Genomic DNA, 13,996 nt, shown 5'->3' on the forward strand with positions numbered 1-13,996 from the left:
AGTTTTTCCTAAAGCACTAGAAGGAGAAGTTTCACTACAGGGTTTAATATGATATTCTTGTAGTATCAGCAAACATGAGCTACTCTACTGCTAGTTTTGGTAATCCTGATAGACCCAGTGAAATGGGTGGGGCCACAGAAAACTTTTTTGATGTGTCTTATCACCGTAAAGACGAGCAGGTAGGAGATGACTTTACATCTCTATCCCAAAACCTATTACAATCTGAAATCCTGCATTCAGCACATTCTTGTTTTGAGTTCTTAATTTTTTGAATAATTTAAATTCTTAATTTTTTGAATAATTAAAAAAAATCCAGGACCCTTATCAATTTCCTTCCATCTCTTTCTGGCTTCCCCAGGTCACCAGTTTTCAATAACTGACCGAGTGACCAAGTGACCTCTGTCAATGCAGCTTTAGAGTCATCTGCTGTGAGGATCACATGGCTCAGGATCACTCAGCCATCATTTTCCACCTCTCTCCTGCTATTGAAACATCTAACAATCTAATCCAGGCCTCCATTTTTCAGTATGAGTGAATTCAGGAACTCCTCTGGGGAAATTGTGGGTACAGCTCATCACCGTTCCCTCTAAGCTGCGCGTGTGCACAGCCGCCCAGCAGTCTGTTGTGTGCCGCGCACTTCATTATCCCGTCTGCGCTGTTTTGTTATTGCTCTCAACACATCTTTTCTGACTTTTGCAGACGTATCAAAGCTCAGGACCGAATGCACAGTTTACCTGAAGCCTCTCCAATCTAATTGAGCGGCTTTTCTTTTGACTTCTTTTTTATAAACACAAAGTTCTCTACCATTCAGAGGGACGCAATATTGTTTTATTCAACGAGAAGTCTCAGCTGGAAGGGAGGTGGGGGTTTGTGGAGGGGAGTTTTCTGTACAATCTGAATTATATACAGGTTAAAATGGCGGCTGCAAACAGTGGTGGGAACCCGAAAAAAAGACTGAGTTGGAATCAGTGTAACTCGAGCAAAGGGTCTTCAGTGACCCGGGATGGATTGGATACTTGTAGGCACTGTGCCTGCTACGCAGCGGGACAGCGGTAATAGCCAGGAGGTCCAAATCTGCACATAATGAGAAAATTCTATGTCTGATTTTTTAAAAAATCAAATAAAACATTAAGAAACAACTTCAGCTGTTTGAGAGAGGCTGCGCTCTGTATTTCTGCAGAAAGAGCCGCGAGCTCATCCGCGTTCCACTCCAGAACGATAGCCCAGGTCATGCGTTCGGTTGCCCAGTTCCAGCTCCGAAACCCCTCCCCCCACCCCCATCTCCTTCAGCTGTCTCAAAGCTGCCAATTAAAGGGGCAGTGCTCACAGGGCTGGACATGTGCGACTCCCTGCAAACAAAAAATGCCTCTCTTTAAAAGGCATGACATCCCCTTTTAATACTCCTTTTTAAAGCTGTCAAACAACTTGAGTGATTTCGCTTTCTTTCATTCAAGAAGCAAGTGTATTTTTTAAGGATTCCCACAATAGTATTTTTAAATTACGATAGGGATGTTGGAATGTATTATCATCAGGAATACTGATTTACAGTAAGTCATATACTGTTTTATTACGTAGGACTCATAAGAACATAAGAAATAGGAGCAGGAGTAGGCCATATGGCCCCTCGATCCTGCTCCGCCATTCATTAAGATCATGGCTGACCTTTTACCTCAACTCCACTTTCACGCTCTATCCCCATATCCCTCGATTCCCCTAGAATTCAAAAATCTATCGATCTCAGTCTTGAATATATTCAAGGACTAAGTATCCACAGCCCTCTGGGGTAGAGAATTCCAAAGATTCACAGCCCTCTGAGTGAAGAAATTTTTCCTCATCTCGGTCCTAAATGGCCGATCCCTTATCTTGAGACTGTGCCCCTTTGTTCTAGACTCTCCAGCCAGGGGTAACACCCTCTCAGCATCTACTCTGTCAAGCCCTCTAAAGAATTTTATATGTTTCAATGAGATCACTTCTCATTCTCTTAAACTCTAGAGAGTATAGGCCCATTCTATTCAATCTCTCGTCATAGGACAACCCTCTCATCCCAGGAATCAATCTAGTGAACCTTCGTGGCACCCCCTCTAAGGCAAGTATATCCTTCCTTAGGTAAGGAGACCAAAACTGTACACAGTTCTCCAGGTGTGGTCTCACCAGAGCCCTTTATAATTGCAGCTAGATGTCCTTGCTCTTATACTTCCACCTCCCTTGCAATAAAGGCTAGCTTTTCATTTGCCTTCCTAATTGCTTCCTGTAAACTTTCTGTGATTCGTGTACAAGGACACCCAAATGCCTCTGAATACCAACATTTCTTAGTCTCTCTTCTTTTAAAAAATATTTTGCTTTTCCATTCTTCCTACCAAAGTGGATAATTTCACGTTTCAGGCTTCAGGTGCTGATTGTGAGCGTGGCTTCAGCCTTATGAATAATATAAAAACAAAATCACGAAACGGTTTGAAAGAAAATCACCTTGATGTGCTTATGTGGATCAAATCTCATCTGTCAAGTGATAGAGAAGTAAACCTGAACAAAATATATAAACACTGGAAGAGAGGGAGAGAAGGAAGAGACAATCATCCGAACCAGAGACAGTCACCCTCTTCTTCTCCATCATCTGGCCTGTCATCTACGGACTCTGGGTCTCAATCAGGATGTCCCCATTCCTCTGGTGACAGTGTTTACTTCTGAAATTGCTATAACCAGTTTTGTTTAATTAAAAATTCTTGACAGCTTGCCTTGTTACATTTCTCCTTTATTTTGTACAATTGTTCTGTTTGTTTTATACCCTGAATAATGTTTTCTAAAAAGATGTTCTATTCGAAGTTGTGATTTTTTTTTTTACGGTGGTGCACACAGCCTTTAGACCGGTGCACAAACCCAAAAATCCACACATGGCCAAAAAAAATTAAAGGGAACATTGCAGCTCATGTTGGATCACTTTCTAACCCTTTATTTTCAGAATTAAACAAAGTAATGTAGAAGTATTTTCATTTTAAAGAAAATATTGTTTGGCTAGCTTTTTCATTTGTGTCATTATCATGCTAACTCACTTGATACATTTTGAAATGTACCTCAGCACATTGTGCAACTTTACAAAAATATCACATTTGCATGTGATGATGAAAATTATAACATGGCTCTTACGTAGCAACCAAATCGACAGCCCAGAAATCCCAACAAATAAGATAAAAAAGGTTTGCTGCTCTTTTGAGGACCGTTCCCCTTTAAGCGATGTACAAGTGAATCCCTGGTGTTACTTGATGACAGTCACATTTGGAAAGCTTACTTGGTGCTAATTTCTATTGAATTTTTTAAAATTTGTTCTGCCTCTAGGAAAGCTTGAATTTTGAGCAGAAGTCCAGCAATAACATGGGGAAACGGTTACCCTGCTGCAAAATCTGGATTGTTCAGTGCTGTCGCCTCCTACATTAATATATGCTAAACAATAATATGCGCGCACAAAAACACCCTCACCCCCACACCCACTCCCAGACCCATCTCCACAACATAGAATGACATAGAATTTACTGCACAGAAACAGGCCATTCGACCCAACTGGTCTATGCCGGTGTTGATGTGCCACAAAAGCCTCCTCCCACCTGTATATATGTATAGCACAATGTCATAGCACTATAAATGATATTTCATAACTTGATATAGCCTCAACCTTGGTGTGTTCGTATTTTAGAATACAAATGGAATCCTGGCGATGCTTGATGAAGAATGCCTGCGTCCTGGTACAGTGACAGACGAGACCTTCCTAGAGAAGCTCAATCAAATCTGTGCCATACATGAGCGCTTCGAAAGCAGAATGAGCAAAAGCTCCCGCTTCCTTAACGATACCACTTTGCCTCACAACTGCTTCAGAATCCAGCACTATGCAGGCAAGGTACACACAGCCAGCTATAATGTTTGATCCTCCTTTATCCAAGCTTGTGTCCTAGCTAGAAAAGGAGCATGAGACAGTGGGGATACTTTTCCTGCCCTCGGTTTCATAAGTTGCTGTACATGTAGCCCCGTGCACCTGTTTTCTTAGAATTGTAAAACACAGCCTTAATTCTGGTCGTTCCTGTGTTTCTTGTGCTATATCCAAATTCCTTTTGAGTTAAGTGGATCCTGACCTGATTTTAAAATAATGTTTTCTTTACAAAAAGATGTGATGATGAATATGATACATGGCTTCTTCATGGTTGTTCCCTATCCCCAAACAAATAGGCCCTGTTAAGGGACCTGGGATTGCCACAACTGGGAGGAATGTACTGCAAATTTAACATACAAATCTGGTCATAATTACCAGGATGTAAACGATCATATACTGTTCATGAATGATCAGTCCTGATCTTCGACATTTAATGGGCATCGAAAATCCTGTGGGGCCTGCTAACCTGTGCCCAAATCCCCGATATAAGTTTCCAATGTGTGAATCTCTGTGCAAATTTGTAAAGTTTATGCTTATATTTTCAGTACTTTACTGAGTTGCGAACATATAACCTATTCCTAAAGGGCTGCTGTGACTTGTTTTGACGGTTATCGTGCCATAAGGAGATCACACCTTGTTTCTGTTTCATCTTGAAGGTGATGTACCACGTGGAAGGATTTGTAGATAAAAACAATGACCTGCTGTATCGCGACCTGTCCCAGGCCATGTGGAAGACCAACCACGTGCTAGTCAAAGCCCTCTTCCCAGAAGGAAACCCGGCTAAGATGTCCTTGAAGAGACCACCTACGGCTGGGTCACAGTTCAAAGCTTCTGTAGCAACTCTGATGAAAAACCTACAGACCAAAAATCCCAATTATATCAGGTGGGAATATTTTTTTTAAAATGTTGTGTGAACAACCCACGTACACTCACGAGAGATTAAGCACTGTGCAGCATGTGAATGTTCAGAAATAATAAATCTAATGTGACGCTCAGGATCCAAGCATCTTCTACTTTATAATGAGCCACACAGTGTGGCGATAGCCCCAGAGCACAATATAAAAACCTTGAACGTGTCAGGAACCGTAGGCCTGGTAACACGATCCTTACTGCAGAAAATCCATTTGTAATTCAGCAATTCAAAAAATATGTCATAGAGTCATAGAGTTATACAGCACGGATAGAGGCCCTTCGGCCCATCGTGTCCGCGCCGGCCATCAAGCCCTGTCTAATCTAATCCCACATTCCAGCATTTGGTCCGTAGCCTTGTATGCTATGGCATTTCAAGTGCTCATCCAAATGCTTCTTGAATGTTGTGAGGGTTCCTGCCTCCACAACCCTTTCAGGCAGTGAGTTCCAGACTCCAAACACCCTCTGGGTGAAAAAGTTCTTTCTCAAATCCCCTCTAAACCTCCCGCCTTTTACCTTGAATCTATGCCCCCTTGTTATAGAACCCTCAACGAAGGGAAAAAGCTCCTTAGTATCCATCCTATCTGTGCCCCTCATAATTTTGTACACCTCAATCGTGTCCCCCCTCAGCCTCCTCTGCTCCAAGGAAAACAAACCCAATCTTCCCAGTCTCTCATCATAGCTGAAGCGCTCCAGCCCTGGTAACATCCTGGTGAATCTCCTCTGCACCCTCTCCAAAGCGATCACATCCTTCCTGTAGTGTGGCGACCAGAACTGCACACAGTACTCCAGCCGTGGCCTAACCAGTGTTTTATACAGCTCCATCATAACCTCCTTGCTCTTATATTCTATGCCTCGGCTAATAAAGGCAAGTATCCCATATGCCTTCTTTACCACTTTATCTACCTGTTCCGCCGCCTTCAGGGATCTGTGAACTTGCACACCAAGATCCCTCTGACCCTCTGTCTTGCCTAGGGTCCTCCCATTCATTGTGTATTCCCTTGCCTTGTTAGTCCCTCCAAAGTGCATCACCTCGCACTTTTCTGGGTTAAATTCCATTTGCCACTGTTCCGCCCATCTGACCAACCCATCTATATCGTCCTGCAGACTGAGGCTATCCTCCTCGCTATTTACCACCCTACCAATTTTTGTATCATCAGCGAACTTACTGATCATACCTTTTACATTCATATCCAAGTCGTTAATGTAGACCACAAACAGCAAGGGACCCAGCACCGATCCCTGTGGTACCCCACTGGCCACAGGCTTCCAGTCACAAAAACAACCTTCGACCATCACCCTCTGCCTTCTGCCACTAAGCCAGTTTTGTATCCAAAGTGCCAAGGCATCCTGGATTCCATGGGCTCGTACCTTCTTGACCAGTCTCCTGTGGGGGACTTTATCGAAGGCCTTACTGAAATCCATGTATACCACATCCACTGCGTTACCCTCATCCACACGCCTAGTCACCCCCTCAAAAAATTCAATCAAATTAGTCAGACATGATCTTCCCTTGACAAAGCCATGTTGACTATCCCTGATTAATCCTTGCTTCTCCAAGTGGAGACTAATTTTGTCCTTCAGAATTTTTTCCAATAATTTTCCTACCACTGATGTTAGGCTCACTGGCCTGTAGTTCCCCAGTTTTTCCCTACTCCCCTTCTTGAATAATGGTACTACATTAGCGGTTCTCCAGTCCTCTGGCACATCCCCTGTGGCCAGAGAGGTTCTGAATATATGTGTTAGAGCCCCCGCAATCTCCTCCTTTGCCTCACACAGTAGCCTGGGATACATTTCGTCCGGGCCTGGGGATTTATCCATTTTTAGGCCTGCTAAAACCGCCAATACCTCCTCCCGCTCGATGTTAATATGTTCGAGTATATCACAGTCCCCCTGCCGTATTTCTATGTCTACGTCGTCCTTCTCCATAGTGAAAACAGATGCAAAAAATTCATTTAGAACCCCTCCTACATCTGCCGGCTCCACACACAGATTGCCATTTTTGTCCCTAATGGGCCCTATTTTTTCCCTAGTCATCCTCTTACCCTTAATATACTTATAAAACATCTTAGGATTTTCCTTTATTTTGCTCGTCAGTGTTATTTCATGGCCCCTCCTTGATCTCCTAATTTCTTTTTTAAGTATCCCCCTGCACTTTTTGTACTCCTCTAGGGCTTCCTCCGTCTTTAGCCTTTTGTATCTGCCAAAAGCCCTCCTTTTTTTCCTAATCCATTCTCGTATATCCCCTGACATCCAAGGTGCCCTGGAGTTCATGGAACCACCCTTGACCTTTACGGGAACATGTTGCCATTGTATGGTCTCAATCTCCCTTCTGAAAGACTCCCATTGCTCCGATGCGGATTTTCCTACAAGCAGCTGATCCCAGTCCATTTTGGCCAGATCCTGCCTTATCCTATTAAAATCGGCCTTCCCCCAATTTAGAACCTTTATTTCCGGCCCCTCCCTGTCCTTTTCCATGACCACCTTAAATCTCACCGAATTATGGTCACTGTCACCAAAGTGCTCACCTACTAGCACTTCTTCCACTTGGCCGGCCACATTCCCTAGAATTAGGTCCAGTACCGCCCCCTCTCTTGTAGGACTTTCTACATGCTGGCTCAAAAAGCTCTCCTGGATGCACGTTAAGAATTTTGTACCCTCTAAGCATTTTACATTCTGAGTATCCCAGTTAATATTGGGGAAGTTGAAATCCCCCACTATTATTACCCTATTATTTGCACAATTTTACCCTATTATTTGCACAATTTTACTCTATTATTTGCAGTTACAAAAATGAGTAGGATGACATTTTACCTCAAAATGTTGGAACAGGTCGACCAGCTTCTGAAAAAGAAAGATGGGTAAATGTTTTGGGTGTACAGTTCTGACAGAGGGTTACGCCTGAAAGGTTCGCCTAGTTTTTCTTTCCAGGCGCTAACTGATCTGTTCATTTTCTGTTTTTATTTCCGATTTCTAGCATTGTGTTTTTTTTTCAAGTACATAACATTTTGCCTCATTGATTAATCCTAAATGTTTGCGTTCCCAAGGAATTAGTTAAGCTGCTCTGGTTGTTTCTCAGTTGAACCAACTCCTACAGTGGTGGGGCATCCTTGACTAAGTAGTTCAGAATTATACATTGGATATAAATAATTTTTAAAAAAAAATTTCAGAAGGTATTGTCTGCATAAAGCAGCTAAACGAATATTCAAGTAAACTTTTGAGACTCCGCCTCCTTTCCCAGAAAATTGCCGTGAATCAAGTGTGCTGACCTTTGCACCCAGTTTGTTGATTTGCGCTGTCGTCATTCCAGATGCATCAAACCGAATGACCAGAAAGCTCCACGCGTCTTTTCAGGGGCTTTAGTGCGCCACCAGGTCAGGTACCTGGGGTTGATGGAAAATGTGCGTGTGCGACGGGCCGGATATGCTTTCAAGCAGCCTTACGAGTCCTGCCTGGAGAGGTACAAGATGCTATGTTCACAGACGTGGCCCCACTGGAGGCAAGGAGCAAGGTATGACAATGCTATTCGGTTTTATTAGAAGAATGACGGTCTGGGAAAAGAGGAGAAAGACATTTTATTTTGACATACACTGCTGGAAGCTTAATGATTGAAAATCAAGGTGTTCCCATAGTCCCCTGATGGCTCAGTGAAGTTAGCTAATGAGTAGCTGAGTCATACAGTCATTTGCTGAGTTGATTTACTGTTAGCTAATTGTAGCTAGGATAGAAGCAGGGGACCCTGCAATTGGCCAGAGTTCCTGCTCCTGAAAACTATCCGGTAGCTCTTGCTGAAGGAAAAAAGCGAGAAAGCAAATTATGGCTAAGCTTTGTGTAGCACTTAGCCATACAGATCAGAAGGTCCCAGGTTCAATGCCCAATCTTCATAAGCTAAAAGTTGCAGTCACGAATGTGGGATGCTTTTGTCTGTCACCTTTTCATTTTTCTGCTAGTCTGTAATGATCAGTATAATAGTGAAACCTTGACAGCAATGCAGCACATGTGTAATGATGATTTGTGTTTAGCAGCAGTGGTTTAGTGGCTTCTGAATTGATCTGGGCCCTAGAAAGGCCCCCTAGTAGCTGAGTGAGCACAGTACCCAACCTCGTAGTATTTTTTTCTGGTATCGGATGACTCCAGCCCTTATTGAAGTGAATGAAGATATTCCAGGAAGCATGTAGCCCTTCATAATTTATCGGTGGAATGCCTGAGGAGAGAAGTAGCCCATGAATGGTGGATGTCTTTGAGGCAGCAAATGGAGCAGTGCAGTTGATATTTGGATTGTGATTTCTCTAAAATGTTTGCGCAGGGGAAGGGGCGTGATGGACTGAGAACAGTGTGAGTTACCTTAATGACTAAAACATCATTGTACTGAGCTTACTCACGTTCTTCTGAACAAAGCATATGGTAATATACTGGATAGAAGAGAGCTTAATCTTTTTCTCTCGTCCATTTTGTGTGCCGTTTTTCTTTTCTCCTGCTCCTCCCTTCCCATGAAACCATTGACTACTTGTGGGACACGTTCCATGGCTGCCAGTCACTCTCCAGTACTTCACCCCAAGTTATCATTGTATATGAGTGTGAGCCTTGACAACGTGTATTGACAGGTTAGTCAACCCTACAGCGGAGCCCAACATGCCCTTGTCTGCCATCCATCCATCCATCCATCCATACATGCAAGGCGTACTTCCTGCAGGGGAAACTGGCTAGTGATCTTAACCCAATTTCACACCCCTACCACCATACCAGCTAAGATCAGCTGGCACAGAGCAGACCAGGGAGCAAATCTGGGATCTTGTATTCTGTACAGCTCAGCAACTCAGTGGATAAACCCCGTGAGCCATGGTGGAATGAGAGTTTCTTTAAATATTAACATGAACAAAATGTTTACTTCACTGGCAAAAACAAAGGCCTCTGGAATGAAAACTTTAGTGTAGATGATTAACTGGATAACGGTAATGCGTTCAGGATTCATATTTTACGTGAACACAAAGTACATAGTAGTGCAAAGCTTTGAACGTTAATTCTATCACATTCTCAAAGTGTCCATCTCATTTCTTTTCAAAGCGATCTCCTGTAACAATTGTTGCTCATGGATAGAAATGTCGTGTAAAAATACTTAGTTTACTTATTGCAAAAGAAATTCAACACTCAAAGGGAGAAGCTTCAGTTTAACGTCGGCATCAGCTAAAACTTATTATCTTCATTTAATTTAAGGGACGGTGTCAAAGTGCTGCTGACAGAACTTCAGATCCCCCCTGAAGAGTTTTCATATGGTAGATCAAAGATATTTATTCGAAACCCCAGAACGGTAGGTAATCCCCTGCTGTAACCTTTGCAGTTATCTCAGGTTTCAGTGGATTTGCATTTATGCAGCAGTTATTAACATTAATCCAACATTTTAAATTAAATACAAGATGGGCACCATCCCATGCAGTAATTAACTTGGCAGCACATTGTTTGCTTGTGTTTATTTTGTGGTTTAAGAAGTATTCCTGTAAGCAGCAACAGAGTGCCACTTCTGGCTGTGTTATTTAAATTAACTAGAAGTACTCCAGTGCCAATAACTGATCTAAATCATGATCATGTATCAGATTGATAACCCAGTATGTAAACTGACTTGAGAAAGGGAAGCACGAGAGCAAAGAGAGTCCATTGAATCGTAGAATTTTAACAGCACAGAAGAAAGCCACTTGGCCTATCGTACCGACGGCTCTCTGAAAGGACTATCCGCCTAGTTCCTTTTTCTGTGCTTTTAAATGCTTCTTTTTCAAAATATTTATCCACTTCTCTTTTAAAAGCTATTATGGATTCTGCTTCCATCACTGCTTCTGGTAGGGCATTTCATAACCCAACAACCCTCTGTTTAAATAAAAAATAATTCTTCTAACTTCTCCATTTGGAACATCCTAATTCGAGCTGAATGCAATTGTCAGTGCAGTTCGGGACTTCTTTGATGTGATCTCATAGGGTCAGAGAGTTAAATTAGCCCTGACCTCTACCGTGACCCTTACGATTCTGTTACTGCCATTATTTCTGCAGCTGTTTGAGCTGGAACATCTGAGAAAGCATCGACTGGAAGATCTGGCCACGCTTATTCAGAAGATCTATCGTGGCTGGAAGTGTCGCACGGACTTCCTGTTGATGAAGAAGAGCCAGATCACCATATCGGCTTGGACTAGGAGACATTTTGTAAGTGGTTTCCATAATGCTCTTGTGCAGCATTATTTTTTTATTATAAAAATTCTGTCTGGGAATTTCCTCGGCGCAGTTCCCGCCCCTCTGCCGCAGCTTCGCCGAGTCTCACTTACATGCGTAAACGGGCGTTTCCGCTGCACTTCCAGCAAAGTTATGACGGCAGAGCGGCAGCAGCTCCGAGGAAATTCACGCCCATTGTTTTGGTCACTGGGGAGATGGATTTTGATCATGGTGACTTCATGTGCAAATGATAAAGTGACGTTTTCACAATGTAGCCACGTGCTTTGATGCAGTTTACATCATTGGCTCAGAATTTGCTGGGGCGGGGCTTCTCGCAGTATACCCCCGTTAGTTAGACTTTCTCCTCACCACGCACCCGCAAGTTGACGGAAGTGCGAACTGATAACGGTGTGGCGAGGTCAACAGGGCATCTAGGACCTTGGTGAACGACGAGGCCAACAGTCTATCTCCTTAACCAGTGAGATTTAAGGATAGAGAAAGAACAGAGGAACGATGGAGAAGGGAATAGGGTGAATTAGAGTCAACTTAAGTACAGAAAGAGCAATAAAGAGAGGGAAAGAAAGATTGGATTAAGAGAGAGAGAGAAAAATAACACAAAGGAAAAGTAAGAAAAAAATTTTTTAAATTAAAATTTAAAAAACCTCTAGGAACACTTTACTACCTGCAGGAATGAGACTCCACAGTTTCAATTGTTCCCCTTCTGGGATGGAGAGGTTGAGTGGCATTGCAGGAACACAAATCTCATCATTAAAATGCTCCTTACGTCATTAAATACCAGCCCTAACTTTCTACAGCGAGTTTAATTTGTTTTAACAGTGCAAATGCAGCAATTTCTTAACACTCATAGGGAGGTTGACGGCGAGCCAGCTTTTGCGAGGCTAACGTCCAGCAATTCGTGGCAATTGGCAACTCACGGCATATCTCTTCCTCGTCACAAATTGCTGGGTTATTTACACACTAATAACAGCATGAGCATTAAACTTTGCCATTATTTTCCCTGTAAAACCTGGGCTGTTGTGCCACAGTATATTGAAAACACAGAGAAAAGGCTTACTAAACAATTTTTTGGTTAAAAAAAAATAAGATTAGCTTGTTATGGATGAATTTATCGTTAGAAGCATAGATAATAGGAGCAGGAGTAGGCCATTCGGCCCTTCGAGCCTGCTCCGCCATTCATTGTGATCATGGCTGATCCTCTATCTCAATACCATATTCCCGCTCTCTCCCCATACCCCTTGATGCTTTTTGTGTCTAGAAATCTGTCTAGCTCCTTCTTAAATATATTCAGTGACTTGGCCTCCACAGCCTTCTGTAGTAGAGAATTCCACAGGTTCACCACCCTCTGAGTGAAGAAATTTCTCCTCATCTCAGTCCTAAATGTTCTACCCCATATCCTGAGACTGTAACCCCTCATTCTGGACCCCCCAGCCAGGGGAAACATCCTCCCTGCATCCAGTCTGTCTAGCCCTGTCAGAATTTTATATATTTCAATGAGATCCCCTCTCATTCTTCTAAACTTGAGTGAATACAGGCCGTGTCGACCCAATCTCTCCTCATACGAAAAGTCCTGCCATCCCAGGAATCAGGCTGGTGAACCTTCGCTGCACTCCCTCTATGGCAAGTATATCCTTTCTTAGATAAGGAAACCAAAACTGCACACAATACTCCAGGTGTGGTCTCACCAAGGCCCTGTATAACTGCAGTAAGACATCCTTGCTCCTGTACTCAAATCCTCTTGCAATGAAGGCCAACATACCATTTGCCTTCTGAACTGCTTGCTGCACCTGCATGTTTGCTTTCAGTATCGTTCAGGACTATTTGTGGCTGCTGTTCCCTACTTTGATTACATGATTTTAATTTATTGTGAATGTGACAAAGGATGTAACCTATCCTTCATCGAACTAGTAAGCTGTTAATTTAATTAGTAGCCAGGCATGCAAACTGTTTTAATAAGAATTTCTATACAGTAATTGATACTATTGGACGTCCCTGGCACCACTCATGGGAGTGGTTGGAGAGTTCCCCTGTAATCTCTCTCTAGTGAAATCATAAACCAATTTATAAAAGGAGTTACAACACCTACCACAAAGAGGAAACCTTCCCTCATGGTTTCTAGCAAGACTGAACCTGTCTCTGCACACTCCGATCTAACGTGCACATGGCAGAAATACACATGGCCGGTTATTAGAATGATGTAAACTTAAATATCATAACATCAGAACTGTGTGTGTTTGTGTTCTGAGAGCCCATCAGTTCAGTGTGGTTTACAGTCCAGCAAATACCTTGCATCTTACAGTACTAGTACATCAAAAGTTAAGAAGTGCTGTTGTTTCCCTATGGAATACTGGATCTATAACAAGCCACATACTGTTTGGATATGACCTTGAAACCATTGAGTTTAGATATCTGAGGTTAAATTGTACCGGGAGTGCAATCCTTTCTGCAGTCTACTGGCTGCTAGGTTTTACATTAGAATTGTGAGAATCTAAGACTGGCCATTGTTAACCTGTCTTTCTCCTTCGGATGGTGACTAACCTGTATCTTTCTGGTGTTTTCTGTTATCATTGCAGTAATGAATTGCATTTATCACTTAGTGCTGCGACTCTAAGAGCTCTGTAAAGAGATATAGGGCGAGATTTTGTCTAAGCACAGTCCAGCATGCTACTAAAAAAAAATATATTTTACTCAACTGCCTGAAAGGCAGATTAGTACTACAAGATTAGTGATTGGAACTTAAATACGTCTCCCTCCCCATCTTGCTGAAATGCTTTTGTGGTTCAGGATATGTTAAGGGATGCTCCCCCAGCCCCCCATTTCCTCCCTGCCACCCCCACTTGCAGAAAAAATTGCTGAAAAACAATAAACACTGACCCATTGTGTCCCAGGGCAGGGAGGTTTTTTTGTGTGTGTTTGAATTTTCGGTGACATGCAAAATATCCAAAATTCTATGGGTGT

At 42.7% G+C, this 13,996-nt stretch overlaps 1 protein-coding gene across 4 annotated transcripts in view; it reads left to right on the forward strand.

The window, feature by feature from the left end:
* myo1b (myosin IB) overlaps positions 1 to 13,996 on the forward strand; it is a 240,566-nt gene that overhangs the window by 190,743 nt on the left and 35,827 nt on the right. For all 4 annotated transcript variants that reach the window (XM_067987755.1, XM_067987757.1, XM_067987756.1 and 1 more), the window contains 5 exons: positions 3,686 to 3,886; positions 4,573 to 4,799; positions 8,136 to 8,336; positions 10,040 to 10,133; positions 10,865 to 11,014. In XM_067987755.1, the coding sequence (XP_067843856.1) occupies positions 3,686 to 3,886; positions 4,573 to 4,799; positions 8,136 to 8,336; positions 10,040 to 10,133; positions 10,865 to 11,014 (873 nt within the window). The remainder of the gene's footprint in view (positions 1 to 3,685; positions 3,887 to 4,572; positions 4,800 to 8,135; positions 8,337 to 10,039; positions 10,134 to 10,864; positions 11,015 to 13,996) is intronic.

This window comes from Heptranchias perlo, chromosome 7 (genome assembly GCF_035084215.1).
Source record: "Heptranchias perlo isolate sHepPer1 chromosome 7, sHepPer1.hap1, whole genome shotgun sequence".
NCBI lineage: Eukaryota > Metazoa > Chordata > Chondrichthyes > Hexanchiformes > Hexanchidae > Heptranchias > Heptranchias perlo.